The 19,220-nt window shown below is 43.3% G+C and overlaps 1 protein-coding gene across 4 annotated transcripts in view; it reads right to left on the reverse strand.

Moving 5' to 3' along the window:
• Positions 1-19,220, reverse strand: part of SNRK (SNF related kinase) — a 39,506-nt gene that overhangs the window by 8,087 nt on the left and 12,199 nt on the right. For 2 of the 4 annotated variants that reach the window (XM_080675238.1, XM_080675237.1), the window contains 3 exons: positions 17,493-17,554; positions 15,216-15,910; positions 1,096-1,237 (listed from right to left, as the gene is read on the reverse strand). In XM_080675238.1, coding sequence (XP_080531364.1) covers positions 1,096-1,237; positions 15,216-15,804 — 731 coding nt within the window. In that variant the 5' untranslated portion in view covers positions 15,805-15,910; positions 17,493-17,554. The remainder of the gene's footprint in view (positions 1-1,095; positions 1,238-15,215; positions 15,911-17,492; positions 17,555-19,220) is intronic. The other 2 variants (XM_080675240.1, XM_080675239.1) reach the window with 2 other exon arrangements.

Genomic DNA, 19,220 nt, shown 5'->3' on the forward strand with positions numbered 1-19,220 from the left:
TCCTGCTTCCTGGGGCAGAGAAGAATAATAGTAAGGGCGTAAACATCGCCATCATCAACATTCATATCAGGTGCTTCCTCTCTGCTGAGGGCTAAGAGCTTTTATAGACATTAATTCATTTCATTTTCACAATAACCCTAAAAGGTAGGTTCTATTATTCTCACATCATTAGTAGAAGGGAGAAGATAGTATTTGAATCCAGAGAGTTTGAACACCTAAGTTCTTAACAATCCACCACATGGCCTAAGATGGAACTCCACCTGGAGAAAGGATTCTTCTAACTCAAATTTCCTTCTATTTTTTCCCCCCAATTATAGTTGACATTCAATACTATATTAGTTTTAGGGGTACAGAATAGTGATTAGACATTTCTATAATCACAAAGTGATCCCCCCATAAGTCTACTACCCATCTGGCAACATACATAGTTAACCAGCTGATTGGGAGAAACTCAAAGCTATGTTACTACAGCAAATTCTTTAAGTAGTAGCTATACTCTCAGCCAAGCTCATTTCAAAGTATCACCCAAAACATCAATGAAATCTGGAACTTCCAACAGTTCCTTTATTCCACTATATTCCTTACTACACACATCAGAGTGCTGTGTAGTACTTTAAATCCAAAACAACCAACTTGAGTGTATTTTTGGTTGGCTTTCCATGGTCACATGAACCAAAACAGAGCTCTTTAGTTAATTGGGGGAAGGAGTGTGGGAATAGAATTATGAGACACACTATGTAAATCCCAAAATGGTGTGCTGATTGTCTATTTCAGAAATGCCCTAACTCTTCTCTGGAACTTAAAATAATTCCAGGTGGCCATGCTCACTGCTGATGCAAACAGCAAAGAGTAGTTCTCGTGGTAATGTCTCATTTCAAGTGAAAGTAACCCCCTCTCCTGGAGCCTGAAGAAGCACATAATGAGCTTCTTAAAAACTGGCATATTTAAGCAGTACAGTAATACACTCTGTATCTAATATCAAATTTCAAATAATATTCTGGGGTTACCTCCCCAAAACACACTTATCAAGAGCAGAAATATTAAGTTCAAAAATTAAAATAAACACACTTTTTTTTTTTTTTTTTTTTTACTTACTCTTTACACTCTTTAGACACATGGGATGGGACCGTGTATTTACAATCCATGATCATTGTCAATGTTTCACTGTCATTGGCCTCTTGAAAGGGTGGCTGCCCGCACACCAACATGAAAAGGATCACTCCCAGACTCCATATATCTACAAATCAAAGACATACTGCTAAATATTGTACTAATCAGAAAACCAAAAACACTTCGTTAAAGGAAACTAACAATATTATTTTATTATGAACAGTCAAAAGCACTTATATCTCAAAGTGAAAAGACTAGGGAAGAAAGATTAAGCCCCAATGAGATAGAGATGGTATCTGTCTTGTTCACTGTTTAATTCACTTAAGGCCCAAGCAAGTGCCAGGCAATGGTGAATGGTCAATAAATGTTGACTGAAGAGACGAATTAATTCATTTGTTAATGACAAGAACGTCAACTGGAAAGTGCCTATCAAGGTTACAAACTGATGGACAGGCACGGCTGTTGTCCCATCACATTACACACCAGAGGTAAAGCTAAGAGGGTAATACTCTGAGACGTGGAAAAGATTTTGCCTAAGGTCACAATTATCTCAGCTGTTCTTCACCTCGATCCTGGTGAGATAACCAGATCTTGCAACTCATGATCATTTTATAGATAAGAAAATTACAGCTTGAAGAGGAGAGAATGTTCCTGGCTGCCAATGAGGAAATGTTCCTGGCTGTCAATGAGAGGACGAAGCTCGGACTGAAGGTATAAGTCACCAGAAGCACACTCTGGCTTAAAAACGGCAGGACCTATGTAATACAGCTGTTGAAACACTGGGAAAGGTAGCAAGCTTCCTGTCACTGCAAATGCTCCAGCAGAGGCTGGGCAACCACCTGTCCAATAGCTGCATAAGGCACCCTGCACACTGCAAGGCTGGACTAGTCACATCTGAGGACCCTCTCACTCTAGCAATAGACTAACGCTTATGATTATAAACAATCCCTTACTTCTTGTATGAAATAAAAAACAAAGCTGTCCATCGGATGGAAAAATGTCTTTTTCAGATGAAAAAAACCCCCACTTAGGAAGGGTATCGTATAAATTAATTCATTCCAAAAACTAAAGTATAGACAGATTATATCAATATTCACGTAAGAGAGAAATTCAAGAAGCTTTCAGGACCACCAAAGGCTTGGAGGCGAACAGAGGAGCAGGCCACCTGGCCTTTGTGACCACATCTGTTAACACTCGACTGCTCCAAGAGAATTAAACCTTGTTAATAAAATATATTTTCCTTGGTCCAAACTAAACAAAGGCACAAACACAAAGGTTACACACACACTGTGGTTTTAATATGTACATTAAATTTTCCTAAAGATGCTCCAGTGGAAATTAGCGAAGCAGATAGAAAACTCCACTAGAATTAAAACATTTATATAAACAAGAATGAAAGGGACCTAAGGATCTTTCAGTCCGAACACGTGGCTCCGCAGTGTCCCTGAGCGGCCCGCCTGGCATTGCTTGTTGGATCCATGAGTTATGGGCCCCAAAACAGATCAGTAGCTCAGCCACCATTCCACTCACTGACCTGCATTCTTTACCTTGACCTTGGACTCCAGACCATCCCCCTTCAAAGCCAAACATCCTGAGTAATGTGGCTAGCGGCACCTGCTCTTTAACCATCCAGTGAGAAGAACTGATTACCCCATTAGTATCTTACGAAGATTTTTAATGGAAATTTATATAGGTTGATGTTTAACTTAAACCTTCTTTGTAGAATTGAACCTGCTGTTTTTGGTCACCTTGCCCCAATTCTCTAGCCACCACTGTGAACATGTGGCAATTGCAATTATTCTCCCTTTAATGTATATGCCTTTCATTTTACAAGACATCAACTATCATGTAAACCCACCTTTTCCCTAATGCTCATTACACGGGGATTTTTCAGCAAGTTTTTGTTCATAATATACACTTGACTATCTCCTCCCCAAAGAAGGAGGGTTTTAAATGGCTTACAAAAAAAAAATGTGCATAAACATAAAAATTAGGATTAAAACAAAAATTTTCTTCTGTTAATATTGACAATGTCTAATACTACTTGCTACTATACCCAAACCTAACCATGACTATGTATTGTATTTGAGATATGATATATCATATCGTTCCAAAGACATCCTACAAGCACATTTTTTATAAAATGAATTTGGTTCATTATTTCTTCTACCACCTCCTACTTTCCCTGTGGATAAAGTAGTTTGGTTTTCACTTTGTCTCTCTGCTAAACTGGAGCTGCTATCTGACAGCGCAATTACACAAAACCGATGTTTTAAAACTATAATGAGTAATATAAATATCGACTAATGATGCCCAAACCCTCATCTGGTTAAACACCACTTTCTTTTCTGTTAAATATTAACCTCAGCAGCAACAAGCACATCCAATTATTTGGCAATGTTCTCTTCAAGACCATCTGCCCAAGCCAACGAGCACTGCTGATTAGGAAGTGACGCACGACCAGGAGTTACAAAATAAACCCAGCATAGATATATGCACTGTCTCCAGTTAGGGCTCAAACCATTTCTGAACATGGAAATGCTGACGATGGGGAAACTTAGGAATACAGTGCCATGCAGTGTGACGCCATGGTCCGGAGCAGCGCCTCTGGGGAACACAGCGTCACCAAGAGGGCAGTTTTAGAAGGCAAACGACCCAGCCCTAGCTGGGTTGGCTCAGTGGATAGAGCGTCGGCCTGCAGACTGAAGGGTCCCGGGTTCCATTCTGGTCAAGGGCACATGCCCGGGTTTTGGGCCTGATCCTCAGTAGGGGGTGTGCAGGAGGCAGCTGATCAACGATTCTCTCATCACTGATGTATCTCTCTCTCTCTCTCCCTCCCCATTCCCCTCTGAAATCAATAAAAATATATATATGTGTGTATATATATATATATATATATATATATATATATATATATATATTTTTTTTTTTTTTTTAAAGGCAAACGACCCTTTCACTGACAACATGAGTATTCAGAGGCCATTTATTCCATTTACTTATCTTCCAGACTTTTTATTTCTCTTTGTACTCTATGTTTTGTCTTTGAATCATTTTATTTTTTCATCCTAAGGGCCAAAGGTAAGAGATAAAGTGTCACTAAACAAATGCAAAGTGATATGACTTTAACCTGTCTTTAACATGGGAACAGTAAGAGTGATCTACTTCCTCTTAGAGCTGCTGTGGGCCTGAAAAGGACTGAAATGGACTCAGGATAGAGCCCAGGGCACAGGAAGTGTAGGGAGGGCCCGGCGGCAGAGGGGGTTGCTGCTGCCCCGCTCCCATTTGAACGGGGCAGGCCCTGGTCCAGCACAGCGGGCATGGAGGTACCCTTGCCCTGACAGGGATCCAGTTCACTGTGAGAAACAGACAGCAGGTAACAAAAACAGAAAGCAGGTAAGCTCAGGAAGGCACAAAGCCAACAGAGAAAAGAAGAAGAACTAGAGACAGGCGAGAGGAACACGGGAGGCCTTCTAGTAACACAGGTTAAAAGAAGGGATGAGTCAGGAGCTTGGGTCCCCAGGACCAGACATCAAGAAGGGCATCAGGACAGATTCTCTATTACGTTCCCCCACAAATGGGGAGGGAGGCAGTACTTTTCTTAATAAAAATTCATGTTAGTGGATATTTTAAATGATCTTTTTTCATTTAAAAAAGTTTACTAATTAAACTACAAACTCTCAAGGTACAGATCATAGCCTCAGCCTGAGATCCTAGGAGCACAGGGATCCCCTTAGTCTGTCATTGGGGGGTTGGGGTGGGGAGGTGAGAGAAAGAGCATGGAACAGGGACTCCACATTATTTTCATTTTTTAAAACGTTCAAAGAATTCTCTACTCATAGTAAAGGTACACAGGTTAACAAACATCAATCAATCACCTGAAAAATCAAACTTAATGTTGATACTATTTGAAGCACATGTTTTGATTTCATACCTAGCTATAGACTCTTGGTTAATAAAAATTGAAAAAAGAAAATATCAGTAAATACAGTTCCTTTGATTTAAATATATAAATATATGTAAATTTATTTATTTATTTATTTATTTATTTATTTATTTATTTATTTCAGAGAGGAAGGGAGAGGGAGTGAGAGACAGAAACATCAATGATGAGAATCATGGATTGGCTGCCTCTTGCACATTCCCCACTGGGGATCGAGCGACAGGCAGTCAAACCGTGACCTCCTGGTTCATAGGTCGACACTCAACCACTGAGCCACAATGGTCAGGCCCTTTGGTGTTTGTTTGTTTGTTTTTAAATCTTCCAAAAATAAAAAACTTCCATGGCACTGTAGAAAGGGGTGCAAGATAGCTAAGTCTTTGTTAGTATAAAGGGTGGAGTTGCTGGTCCCCCAACTGGCCCTGAAGCTGGAACTCAGCACAGCCATGAGCACTGAGGTCACCTCTGCCAAATTTCAGCAGGTCCAGTTACCATCATACAGCTGAATTCTGCTGTTTCTAGCGTTAGAGATGGAGTTTCTATCACAATGCTCACTGCAAGCAGGCTAACAGAGGATCAAAATGAAAACAAAATAAAAGAACAAGCTAATGATTAATTTGAGGACAAGCAATTGCCACGGGGGATGGGGTGGGGGGAATGTCCTGACTACTGAGATTTTCTAAACATCATTTCTGAAGTGAATTTTCTAGATAGCAAAAATAAAAAATGGGGATTAGAGAGTAATAAAAACGGAAGGCCAGAAGTAAGGTTCTAGGTGGAAACCTCTATTTCTGTCTCTTTTATCAGTATAGCCATGAGTCATGGCAGAAGCAGTGGGAAGAGAATGTTCTAAAACCACGACAGGGAAGCAGAGACCGGCACCTTTCACCACTTTACAACCGGCAGGATTTATGCAACCACTTCTCAGTTCCAACTGTGCTCACCAGCAACGGACGCATGACCTGATGCTAACAGAAAAGGCAATGCTTTCTTAGAATAGCAAGGATGGCTGCAGACGGTCGAGGATGAAACCTAGGAACTTCGCTTCTCGTATAATATTCATAAACCCAAGGTCTACGGTCTGCTGATGTGAATTCTGTCTACACAGTAAGAACTACTCATTTGCATTCACCATCACCTAGAGCAGTGGTTCTCAACCTTTCTAATGCCGCGACCCTTTAATACAGTTCCTCATGCTGTGGTGACCCCCAACCATAAAATTATTTTCGTTGCTACTTCATAACTGTAATTTTGCTACTGTTATGAATCGTAATGTAAATATCTGTGTTTTCCGATGGTCTTAGGCTCTACAGCAGCGACCCACAGGTTGAGAACCGCCAGCAGGGTCGCCTAAGACCATCGGAAAACACAGATATTTACATTACGATTCATAACAGTAGCAAAATTACAGTTATGAAGTAGCAACGAAAATAATTTTATGGTTGGGGGTCACCACATGAGGAACTGTATTAAAGGGTAGCGGCATTAGAGAGGTTGAGAACCACTGACCTAGAGCTTTGGTTCCTAAGGATCCTTTCTGGACAAGATCAGTGGCTGGTTCTAAGGGGCGTGACTAGAGACCATTCTGAAAGTAGATCATCTGAATGAACAGAGTAAGAATGAAAGCAGAAGAGGAATGAAGAATTTGGACAAGTCCATGTTTTAGGATGTCTCTGTTACTCCTGGTTTTATCAACATTCTAGTGAGAAGCAAAGTTTTATTACTTAACAAGGGAATTATTTCTTCTCTTAAGAAAATAAAAATAAGGATGAGCCGAAACTGGTTTGGCTCAGTGGATAGAGCGTCAGCCTGCGAACTGAAAGGTCCCAGGTTCGATTCCGGTCAAGGGCACGTACCTTGGTTGCGGGCACATCCCCAGTGGGAGGTGTGCAGGAGGCAGCTGATCGATGTTTCTCTCTTATTGATGTTTCTAACTCTCTATCCCTCTCCCTTCCTCGCTGTAAAAAATCAATAAAATATATTAAAAAATAAAAATAAGGATGAGTGCCATCACCCCATATCTACTTCAAAAATGTCTTCCCCACATCAAACATCAGTGCTGCCCAAACTAGCTTATCATCTCACCCAACCTGTTTGTCTCCATTTGGGTTCTAGCCTGGTCAGTGCAACTCCACCCAATCGAAATCTTGGAGACATCCCAGACTCTACATTCTGTGGGTTCTCTGACTTCCCCGTCAGGGAGATCCTGCCAGGGCCTGTGCTTAGAACCCTCAGAGGCCCCGAGTGACCTGGTGACCTGGCGAGCTGAGCCACCTTGTGATTCAGCATCACTACGATGAGCTGTAGTTACAGGTGTTCTGTTTCCCGCCCTCCCGAAGAGCGCCTCACATGCAGAGTGTGTCCCCTGCAGGAGGTAGTCCTGCCCAACAGGGCAGAGCCCCCAAAAGGCAGCTGAGGTGGAGGTGGCCGGTTCCTGTCCTTCAAATAACAGCTGAGAGAGAAAGGAGAGTAAGGAGTGCGGAGGGTGTGCACATGGGGTGGGGGCCATCAGTGAAGACGCGCTGCATTTCGTTTTAGTTGTGTCAGGCCTTGTGCAAACCTGTTTTACAAGCCAGAAGAGAACAGGACAAAGTTCCAGGAGTCAAAGGGTTATCAAGCACACGCTGGAGGACTGCACAGGTTAGCAAACCCAAACCAGAGAAGCAGAAGACAACTGCAACTCAGCACTCTTTCACAAGTAACTTTATGACTCCGACCTTGGCGCCACTCAGGAGGTGACCTTGACGGATGAAGAGGGAAAGATAACCCAGGCTGAGACAGATCGCTGGCTGACTTCTTTCAGCAGAGACCTGGGTTCAAATTCTACTTCAGCCATTTCATCAGCTATGGATTCCGGGCCTGGCTTTTATACATCTCACTTCTCCCCTCGGGAAAGTGCGACACCACCACTGCTCTGGTAACGTCAGAGGGGGGTCTGGGCAGACAGTGGGGCGCTGCTGCTGCACAGCCTGCGAGCACCGATGAAAACAGTGACTCTAAGTCAGGAGATGGCTAGAAAAGCAAAAAGGAGTTTATACTTTTCATTCGAAACACCCCTGTATTATTTGAATTTCCTTATAAGAGCATTCATTTATTACTTGTAAAAAATTTTAAAAATTTACTGCACTTGAGAGAATATTATGATGTGTACACACTTTAACTGCATAAGCACAAAGCTCTTTATAGGAATATAAAAGGCAATAAAGCCTGGACACGTCCCTCCTCACGAGATGGTTCTCAGCCTGTGCGCTGGGGACACCACTTCGCGAGGCTCCCTGCATGGATGCACACACCACTCTCTCCACAGCACGCGTGGCTACAGCAGGAATTATTTTCATTGTCATTTTTAGCACAAATAACTTCCTTCAAGGATTTAAAAACTCAAATATTAAACTCACTGATGTTTCATAAAAAACCCCGAATAGTTTTATAAAATGGGATGAAAGGAAAAGGGGGGCTGTGGGGCCACAGAATCCCAGACACAGCTCAGTTTTCAGGTGGTAACTCAGCATCACAGTGTCTAGGCAGGGGTCGGGGCCTTGGAAAGCCAGTGCTGCGGGCCTCCCCCCTCAAGTTCCAGTTCCCTGCTTCAGCACAAACCTGAGGGTTCTCGACGGAAAGGGGACACTGAGCCAGAGCCCCAGGCACCCACTCGGGTACATTCCCAGTCAGTCAGGATGCTCTGGCCGTCTTGAAATTCCCACCTAGCCAGAACAATCCTTCGAGCTATTTCTAAAGGCCTGGGTGAAGCAACCGTTACAAAGTTGTACCTTACCAAAATCTGGCCTTTTAAAAAACACCGGGGGAGGCCCAGCCGGTGTGGCTCAGTGGTTGAGCGTCAACCTATGAAGCAAGAGGTCACGGTTCCATTCCCCGGTCAGGGCATGTGCCAGGTTGCAGGCTTGATCCCCAGCAGGGGCGTGCAGGAGACAGGCAATCGATTACTCTCATCGCTGATGTTTCTATCTCCCTCTCCCTCTCCCTCTCTGAAATCAGTAAAAATATATTAAAGGAAAAAAAAAAAAAACCACCTGGTGAGAAAGGGCTTTATGTGGTCCATACTATGCCTGTGAAACCACGCCTCTGAGCCCCTCTACAGAGGGAATCGCAGCTTTCGGGAGACTCAGAGTGAGTCTAGAACTCACACAGACAGAAGACAAGAAAAGGCATTAGGATGTGAGCAGAGACCAAGAGGAGCAAGGAGGGGACCACCATTAAACTCTAAAGCAGTTCAGACGGACGTACATTTTCACTTTTTTGTTGGTTTGTTTTTTAAATACGGAACACTTCACGAATTTACGTGTCATCCTTGCGTTGGGGTCATGCTAATCTTCTCTGTATCGTTCCAATTTTTAGTATATGTGCTGCCGAAGTGAGCACCATTTTCATTTCTTTAGTTCATCCCTGTAATATTGATTCAGTTAAACATTGAGAGCTTGTCCTGTTTACCAGGTGATGAGGACGGGGCACGGATAAGATATAAACAAACACACAGTTCCCTCTCTCAAGGACCCTACTATTGAGCAAGAGGGGACAGGGAGCCATCTGGAGTGTGCAAGACCTGGCATCACCCCATCCAATTCCAAAGGGAAGAGGCAATCGGGGCATGTGCCCTCTGCATTTCATCACCCGCTTTTTTTAGCCGCCTACAACCCCCCTCTTCTTTTTATCCAACCAGTGTGCCCACCCAGTGCCTGGGGCGTTCCATGCACCCGGGTTCTGTGCTTCTATAAAGAGTTCGCTCCACACTCTTGTCTTCCTTCTTAGCAGGCACCGCCACAAATCCTGAGGTCCTCCTGGGGCTCCAAGTTTAAATAACGCTGAATTAAAACTGTAAACTATTAAATTAGGCACTGTTTAGGACTGTACATCACATCACTATAAGGCTAATAAGTCAAGATAAATTAGGTAAGACAAAGGGAGTGACATAGAAAATGGGTCCATAGAACGGTGGCAATCAGGTGAAAACAGTGACGGACACGTATGGGAGTTCCATATGTAATGAGCACTGGTCCCCAGTGCATCTCCGCTGATGAGCGGGCTCAGCTCTGTGGCACCTGTTCTACTTCTGCTCTCCTCCTCACCTTCTCCACCGGAGTCATCCTTAACCTGTGAGGATCTGATTGACAGCAGCCCCAGCCCCTGAAAGAACCAAACCCAAGAAGTGACTCTGCATGATAATGTTATTGTTTCTCAAGAAGCCACTTCCTGACATGAGCAGACAGGGTTTCCCTAGAAACTGTCACTACCTGGTCCCATCAGGCCATCTCGGAGCGAGCACAGAGTTAGGAAGCACAGCATCCTGATGTAAGCAGATACACGTGTTCTGCAGCAATTCTTAAAAACTTGACAAGAACTCCACCTGGCCACTTGGAGTTGAGTCTGCGCAGCGATGTGTATTCTTTTTGTTGTTGTTAATTCCTCACCCAAGGATATTTTCCCATTGATTTTTAGAGAGAGTGGAAGGGAGGGAGGAGGGGGAGAGAGAGAACATCAATGTGGGAAAGACACATCGATTGGTTGTCTCCCACACGATCCCCGACCAGGGCCGGGGATCAAGCCTGCAACCGAAGTATGTGCACCCTGATGGAAATCGAACCCTCGACCCTTCAGTCCACAGGCCAACGCTCTACCCACTAAGCCAAACCGTCTAGGTAGGATGTGATCTGTATTCTAACAGGATTCCAAATGTATTGTGTTAAAGTTTGTTCTAACTACTGATTTTCTGTTCTACAAACTAGACTTTCTTCAACAGGTTTATGTTTCTTCTCCCCTGACCCCCACACCCTCAGAAACACAAAAAAAGCTTTAAAAAATACCCAAGCTGATTTGATGTTTTCACCTGGCTAAAGGTTCCTTCTCCTGTGCTACAATCTGAAGTGAAAGCACGTGGCTTCAGTTTCTACATGGATCCCTGTATTAAAACAGTGACTATTTGGGCGATTTGAAAAGCTCTTCTGAAGATCCAAGAAACTAACCAGTTACCAAATAAATACCAACTCTTTCATGTTTTATTTTATCTAACATTTAACACACACTCAGAAAAGTGCCTACTTTAGAAGCTAACCTACTCCCTAAAGACAAATAACCTGACATTCGGAAAGTTAAATACAACTAAAACCGTGGGGCAGAAAAACACAGGAGCAAAGGTCTCGGGCCTGCCCTTCCTCCCAGTTTCCCACGGCAGCCAACATTTCAGAAATTCTCCGGAGGACAGATTTCCCAAGGAGAAGAAAGCACCTCGGAAGGCAGAAGGCCGCGATCCTTGCACACGCTCTGGGACGGCAGCCGCAGCACCAAAGAAACATGTCATTCCGCGATCCCTCCAAGAGGAGGTGCTGGACGCACCGCTGATCACCGAGGCTGCGCTTGCCTCTGCCTAAGCTCCGTTCTTCACACGCACCATGCATTCATCTAACCCCGTAACAACCCCAAGGCAGGCACTACCATTACCCCGATTTCACCAGGGCAAGCCAGAGAAATGAGTCAGGTGAGGCAGGAGAAAGGCAATGGTGGGGCCCTCCACCTACAGAGCAGATGGTGAGGCCGCCAGGAAGTGGTATGGGGGCCAGAGTGCCCTCGGCCAGGGGAGGGGAGGTGGAGGGACCTGAGGCAGGCGTGCGTGTGGACTGTAGCTAACAGCAAGGAGGCGGAGTGGCTGGAGCTGAGCAGGCAGCTGGGAGACAGTGGGAGGGATTAGTCAGGGAAGAGACGGGAAGCCAGTTCTGAGGGCCATGCTGGGCACCGGGAGGGCTCCCGTTTTGGTTCCGAATGAAATGGGAGGTCTTGAAAGAGTTCTGAACAGAGGGGTGACGTGAACAGACTGAATGAAAGGGCAGATGAAAAGAAAATGATGAGCACAGCTTTGGGCATCAAAACACAACTATACGTTCTTGTGCCTTTTTTGAAGCTAGATGTTACATCCCCCCCGCCCCCGCCCCAACACTTACTCTTTAAAGAACATGAGAATTAAAATGTTGGACATCTATTTTTCTACTAGTAACTAAAAATACGGGAATCTAGGGTTCAAGTCAACGGTAGGTAGGGCTGGATGCACGTCGGAAGCCCAGGGAAGCTTCTAGGTGTGGCCACACCAAGATGATCGGAATCAGAATCTTTAGGGGTGGGGCCCAGGCAAGGTGGGTGTTTTGTTTTCATCTCCCCTAGTGAAATCGATGGGTGGTGAGCTGAGAACGACCTGTTTAAAGCTTACCATACCACTAGTACAGTAGAGCAAATTATACTTTTCAAGGAGCATCCACCTCTACTTCATTTGACCTGGGCTTACGACAGGGAAAGCAATAAGCAGCAGAACTAAACACGCAGCAGGGAGAACATCAAAACTCATAAACCGTTTCTCCCACCTCTTCCAGGCCAGTCACTGAAGAATCAATGATGGAGTTAGCCTGAAATAACCATCTTTACGGTACCTGTAGATTACTCCACCCACAACATTTCATGCTCAAGAATCTTTATTACACACACTAAATTCAACAGCAGCTTAATTGTAAAACCCAAGGCACAGAAGCTTGCCCGCCTGCTCCCCAAATACAATCGTACAACATTCACATTACAAGCCCGCATATTGTAAATACAGAACTAACACTGAATAAAGAGCCTTTATTTACAAAGAGTTCGTGCCAGATCAATGAACTCTGATTTCGGAAATGAATGTCACTTCTCATAGGCATGTGCAACTTCAGAAAGTTTAGGAGAGGGATTTTGTTTATGCTCGTGGCTTTGTATGACTCATGATGGTGTTATACTTTGTAAAAGGTATCTTTCAGAGAAGTGACCTTGCACTTGGTGGCTGGGTTGGGAGCGTGTGTGGCACATTTGTATGGACGTGCTTTTCAGTTCTTGACAACTGAATGCCACGTGTGTGACCGTGCCAGGACCCAGGTGGCCATGCAGCCTCTGCTGGGCAGGAACAATGCGAGCTTCATGTTTACTTTAAAATGAAATAAACAAGGGACTATGTTAAATTTAACAGACCAACTTCCTCCCCTAGGCGGAGAAGAGGCACAAATCTTCCCTCAAAACGTATGATCCCAGTCTCCACGCTCGGAACTAAAACTGTGCCATCGCCTAAGGTCTCCCAATCGGAACCCATCAGGCCCATGTGTCCAGGGCAACAGTGGAAGAGTAACTAATACAAACTCTAACCAGGTCAGAAAACACTGACCAATGGGAGGCCATCTGCCTCTAGGGGCAGTTACTGAGGTGGGAAATGAAACTGTCCCCACTCAGACCCGGTAGCTTGGGAAGCACTGGGAAAGCAAGGACACGCACAGCTTTCCTGGAATAAATCTGAATAGAAGCAAGGAGTTACCAACCCATGACAGAAATGATAACAGCAGATTTACGGAAACCAAAGAGGAAATTTCCAATCCTTCAGGCCAGTGGCCGGCAAACTGCGGCTCGCGAGCCACATGCGGCTCTTTGGCCCCCTGAGTGTGGCTCTTCCACAAAATACCACGGCCTGGGCGAGTCTATTTTGAAGAAGTGGTGTTAGAAGAAGTTTAAGTTTAAAAAATTTGGCTCTCAAAAGAAATTTCAATCGTTGTACTGTTGATATTTGGCTCTGTTGACTAATGAGTTTGCCGACCACTGCTTTAGGCCTACGTCAAAGTTCTATCCCAAAGGTATTGTGGCTTAGGTTGTACTATCTGTATGGGAAGGAGTAATCCTTTACAAGATTCTCAGGGAAAGTATTTAAATATTTCAACAGATTATACATGTACTGCTGCAGTCAGGTCTTCTGGGGCCACCCATTTGCTAGATCCTCTAGAACAGCGGTCGCCAACCTTTCGGACCTCACGGACCACCAGTGGTCCGCAGACACCGGTTGGCGACTGCGGCTCTAGAAGACTCTTAAGGGGTGTGTGTGAGATATTTTATCCGAGGACTAGAGCAGAGCGAGGAGTAACTACCTCAGTGCATTAAACGTGGCTTCTAGTCTAACCACCTCTCGGCTTGAATATGTCAAGGTTTCCCAAAACTCACATATTATACCAACCGTAAGCTGCATAGAAATTAATAGTCCAGAACGTCTCAGCTTACGTTTTACTAATCTACTTCTTCACAGGCAAGCACCTCTCTTCGGATAGACTAGACAGTCATTTTTAAATTCACACTGGATTCTGAGATGTCCTTCATGAGTAGTAAATTAGGTCCAGAGAAGGAATAATTAAAGATGCTTAAGCACCCAATTTTAAGATGTGTCTGCCAGAACTTAAGGTATCACTGAACCAGAGAGAGTGAAGAACTGTTGCTCTAAAACAAATACAAGTACATGCGTTGAACATGGTGAAGGCTAACTGCTCTCACCTCCGCGGACACGGGATCATTTTTGGCTAATTACCTGATTTTAAAATTGCTTTTATTCTTAAAATGACAGTGTAAGACTGATCTTTGTTAGCATGCAGGTGAACACTGAAAAAGTGCAGTGTGTTTCTATCATAGCGACTTTCATTCCCAGACCATAATTACTAAAAATGAAGTAAAAACAACCCCTACACACCTCAGGAACATCTACAGTGAGATACCTGCCTTCCAGAAACCATTCCTTAGCCCTTTCTTTTCCAGAGCACATCGTCTAACTTGAAAAGCCGTGTCTTGTAGTACAGGATACCATGATGCCTGTAGCTGATCTGTTTTATAGATGAAGAAATGAAGCAGAGAGATCAAGTACACTGTCCAGGGTCACAACTAATAAATGGTTCCAATGCCCAAATTCTTCGCATTGCACTATAATATTCGTAGTACCTTTACCGCAAGGGTCTCAGTGACTGTTAAAGGGATTCCCAGAAAGGAAATGACTAGAAGAACCTAAGAAGATTGGAAAAGCACCCAGTCCTTTAAAAATAGTATAATAACCAGATAAGAGATTACCTTAAATGATAACTTACTCGTTTTCCTTTGTTCTGACAAAAAATACTTTATAAACATTTGCCATTGAAAAGGTAAAATAAACTAATGACCAACTTTAGGGCTATATGGCATTCATAAAACTCAATCTGTTCATTAAGATGCATTTAATAGAAATTCTCTTAGAAATTATTTTTAGATTAAAAAACACACACACACACACACACAAAACAACTGACCTGACCCACTGCACTCTAGCCACTAGAATTCAAGTGAGAGGTGTTGGCAGGTGACCTACCTACGGCAGGTGCATCATACTCATCCCCAAGCAGGATTTCTGGAGCAGAATATGCGAGAGACCCACAGCTGGTAGTGAGCTTCTTCCCTGGCTGAAATTTGTTGCTGAAACCAAAGTCTGTCAGCTTCACAAGACCTTGCTTTTCAAAGAAGACCACATTCTCGGGTTTCAAGTCCCTGTGAACCACGTGGAGTTTATGGCAATAAGAGATAGCATGAACTATCTGAGCAAAGTACTTCTTGGCCAAGTCTTCATTCAGGCCCTCCTCGTGTTTCATTATGTAATCGAACATGTCTCCTCCATCCCCGAGTTCCAGAATGAGATACAGCTTGGTCTGGGTGTCGATCACTTCATAGAGACGCACGATGTTGGGATGCTGCACCAGTTTCATGCACCTCACTTCTTGGAAAAGGTGGCCAGTGGCCAGCGTGTCCAGTTTTGTCTTGTCGATCACTTTTACTGCCACCTTTTCACCTGTGAAGACATGCCTGGCAAGCTTAACCACTGCAAAGTGACCTCGGCCCAAGGTTTTATCCAGATCATACAATCCAGCAATCTTCCCATCGTATCCTCGCTTGAATCCTGCCATGCTGGTCCAACAGAAGGAAAGCTATTCAGACTGTCAGAAACGTGTCTTCTCATAGAAGAATATCTGGTGAAAATAAGGAATTCATTTTCAATGTTGCCATGGGCATCTACAAAATAAGAGAAGAAACAAAATTAAGTTTCTATAACATTTCCTTTTATAATTTCATTAAAAATTTTTTAAGAGAAGCTTGAATACATGGAAACTGAATTTTCATTTCAAAGCCCACACCCTTTATAAACATTTGACTACTCTAAACAAGTTACATTTAAGGTAATATCTTAGGAGTGAAAATGTCATCTATAAAAAAGGCATAAAGTCAATCTCCCATGCAAATGGAAATGATATGAATCACATAACTATGACTACCCCCCTCTCTAAATATATTTAAATAAACAAAGTAAGTCAAAACACGCGAAATGTTTTTCGTCATCCTCATTCAATCCTTACAACTGCCCTCAGAGATACGGATTCGTGGCCCCGTTTTGAGGCACAGAGTAGTAAGTAACTTGGCCTAGGCTACAGGCCAGTGTGTAAAAGAGGTGAGCCATCTGACACTAAAATCTGTGCTCTGAACCATTATGCTACAGTTTCTGCAAATTAATTTCAGAAACCAAACTAAATTATTAATTCTGTTTCTATTGAGATTGTTTAAATAAGAAACCAGTCATATGTATAAGTAAGTGTTGGGGGTGGGGGGGGAGAAAGCAAATTTTTTCTATACTGTGTGTTATCCCTGGCATCTGAGCTAATAATTTTAATAAGATTAACAGGAAAATCTAAATGGTAAGATCTTACTTTATTTGGACATTAGTTCCCCCCAAGAAAGTTTAATTCAAGCATATTTTTCAAAAATAGAACTCTAAGCTAACTCCAGGAGGCAGAAAAGTATCTTTAAATCTTTAACTTCAATTAATTATAAGGGCAGTAATTATTCTTAAAATTCTACCCAAGTCGATGTTACTATTGCAAATACAATTTCAGTTTTCAAAACAAACTTCTTCAGGATGCCCCCAAGTTATATAATACTTTTTTTTTTCATCTATCACTTTAGTTTAGATGCAATTCCTGGAAAGTGGATATATAAATCACATTTTATAAATAAATCTGTTTGTTTAAATTAAATTTTAACTGAATTAATTGAAATTTTTTATTACAAAAGTAGTAAATGAATAAAGAGATAAGGAAAAAAGTCTTTTTGGGGGGTACCCAGAGGTAATCACGATTAACACTCTATGACATTTCCCTTCCCAGAACTGTGCCAGCAAAAGGGCACTAGGAAATAATTTTTAATCCATTAGCAAGTTCATGGGAACGAACCTTACAGGATCTCTGTAAAGACAGACTACCCTGTAGTGAAAGGATTCATCACTCTCACTATCAAATAATTTACTTTCTTTGTACACATATCCCTTTTTCAGTGTCTATTGTATACCTAAAAACAGGACATCGTAATTAACTGAAGGTTGGGAGGAAAAATATCCTTGTTAGTGAGCATCTCTTAAAGTATTATTAGTCCACTGTCTAATCTCACCATCAAGTGTATTTTGATTTAGTGTAGGAAACAACTAGATCTTTTTTGATCTCTGAGGATCTCGCAGTGCCTGAAAACCACTGTGAACACCAATGCCAACTGTTAAGATGTGGGTTACATAAAGCAAAGGTGACTTTGTACTGGCTCCGAGACATACCCTGCAAACTGCATATTGAATAATCCTCCTTATTTCTGTGTTTTGTTAGTTGCTTTTTTCTCCTAAAAGAAAACACAGAAAAATATTTTAGTTTAGTTCCATTTGTTTTAAATTTGCTTCAAGTCGAATTATATACCCTAAGGCTGGATCCAAACATATAAAAATGGCATACTTGTTTTTAGTGACCCGTCTCCCATTATCTTTCTCCCCACTGTGAACTGCAACCGGTTCCAGGAATCTTTGTAGTCAACAGGAATTGCACAGTGAACAGATACCTAGAGATCGTTCCAGGTAGAAAGGTCAGAAAGACTGCTCCACTGGAAGGAGGAAGAAATGATAACACTGAACAACACTAAACTGGCCATTTTCTAAATGCCTCCTGGCAGTAGGCACCAAATCCGTACGTCACAGCCTCCTCACCGAGAGCCTGCAGGGTGGGCACAGTGAGGCTCAAGGTGCCCACTAAGCAGCCGTCCAGGGCTCCAACCCGCTCAGCCTGGCTTCCAAGCCCAACCTGCCTGCAGAAGCCCCTCCAGGCTCAGGAAACACTCACTCCAGTGGCTCAGGAGGACAACCTTTCCCACCCGGTCCTCCAGCAAGCCAGCAGAAGTCCATGGCAATGCCACCACCAGGGAGCACACCAAACACCTTTGCACCAGAGGCTTTCTACCCGATAGTAAAGAAGGAACTATCACTATGGACACAGAGAATGGGAGCAGCTCACGGACATCACGTTCATGGCACAGTGAGGGAGACTGGCTGGAGGAAGCCTTGTAGACCTTGCGAGGACACTAAATATCACACAACTAACTGAGAGGCCTAAGCAGTCATAATACTAGGCCAAAGGCCATTTATGCAATACACGACGGGTGAGTGTCCATAAGCATTAATTCAAGTTCACATGAGCTTGGGGGAAAGTAGGCAGAAAGGTGAAAGAAGAAGGAAAGGTGGGTGTGAACACAAGTGTATTGCTGGGAGTGAGGGAATGGAGAGAGATGGAGACAGTTCGGGGCCAGCAAAACGGGGCCAGCAAAGTCAAGGGCACAGGCCTGCCGTCTAATGCCAGGTGACCCCTGGGATGCACGGGGTCCTTCAGCTCCAAGTGGGATACAGCAGCTCCTCCCATCACCTGTGCCTGCTTCTCTATTTCAGTAGCCTTTGTTTCACCCACAGTCTCGATGGCAAGGCACTGTGATGGTCCAGTGTGGTTGACACTGGGTCTGAAGGCCAACAACTGGACTGGAATCCCTGCTCACCAATCACTAGCCAGGGGACCTGAGCAAACCCTGATCTCTATGTGTGGTCAGTTTCCTCATTAGAAACTATAGTGTAAAAAGAGAACCTCATGGGTTGTGATAGGGATTAAATGAATTAATGTAGGTAAAGTGTTTAGTATAAAGGCTAGCGTAGAGCAAGCATGCATTAAGCACTAGCTACCACCACCACCATCGCTGTCCTGATGGCTGCGTTCTCCCTCACCCAAGTCGACACTCTTTCAGTCTTCCCTGCTACTTCAAGAGAATGAATTTACTGAGCTATTATCTCCGTGGCTTTCATAAAAATCCTGCTGTTCATTTTCCTAACATGTATGAAATTGAAAATGGGTGCTGTAAGATTGATAAAGGAAATAATGTCTCTAGTTGAGCATCAAAGTCTGATGATTTTTCAATAAAACATCGCACAAAATCTAAGTACTTGCTTTTAAATTGATACTAAGATGACTTTCTA

The sequence above is a fragment of the Plecotus auritus genome (assembly GCF_963455305.1).
Source record: "Plecotus auritus genome assembly, chromosome: 6".
Lineage (NCBI taxonomy): Eukaryota > Metazoa > Chordata > Mammalia > Chiroptera > Vespertilionidae > Plecotus > Plecotus auritus.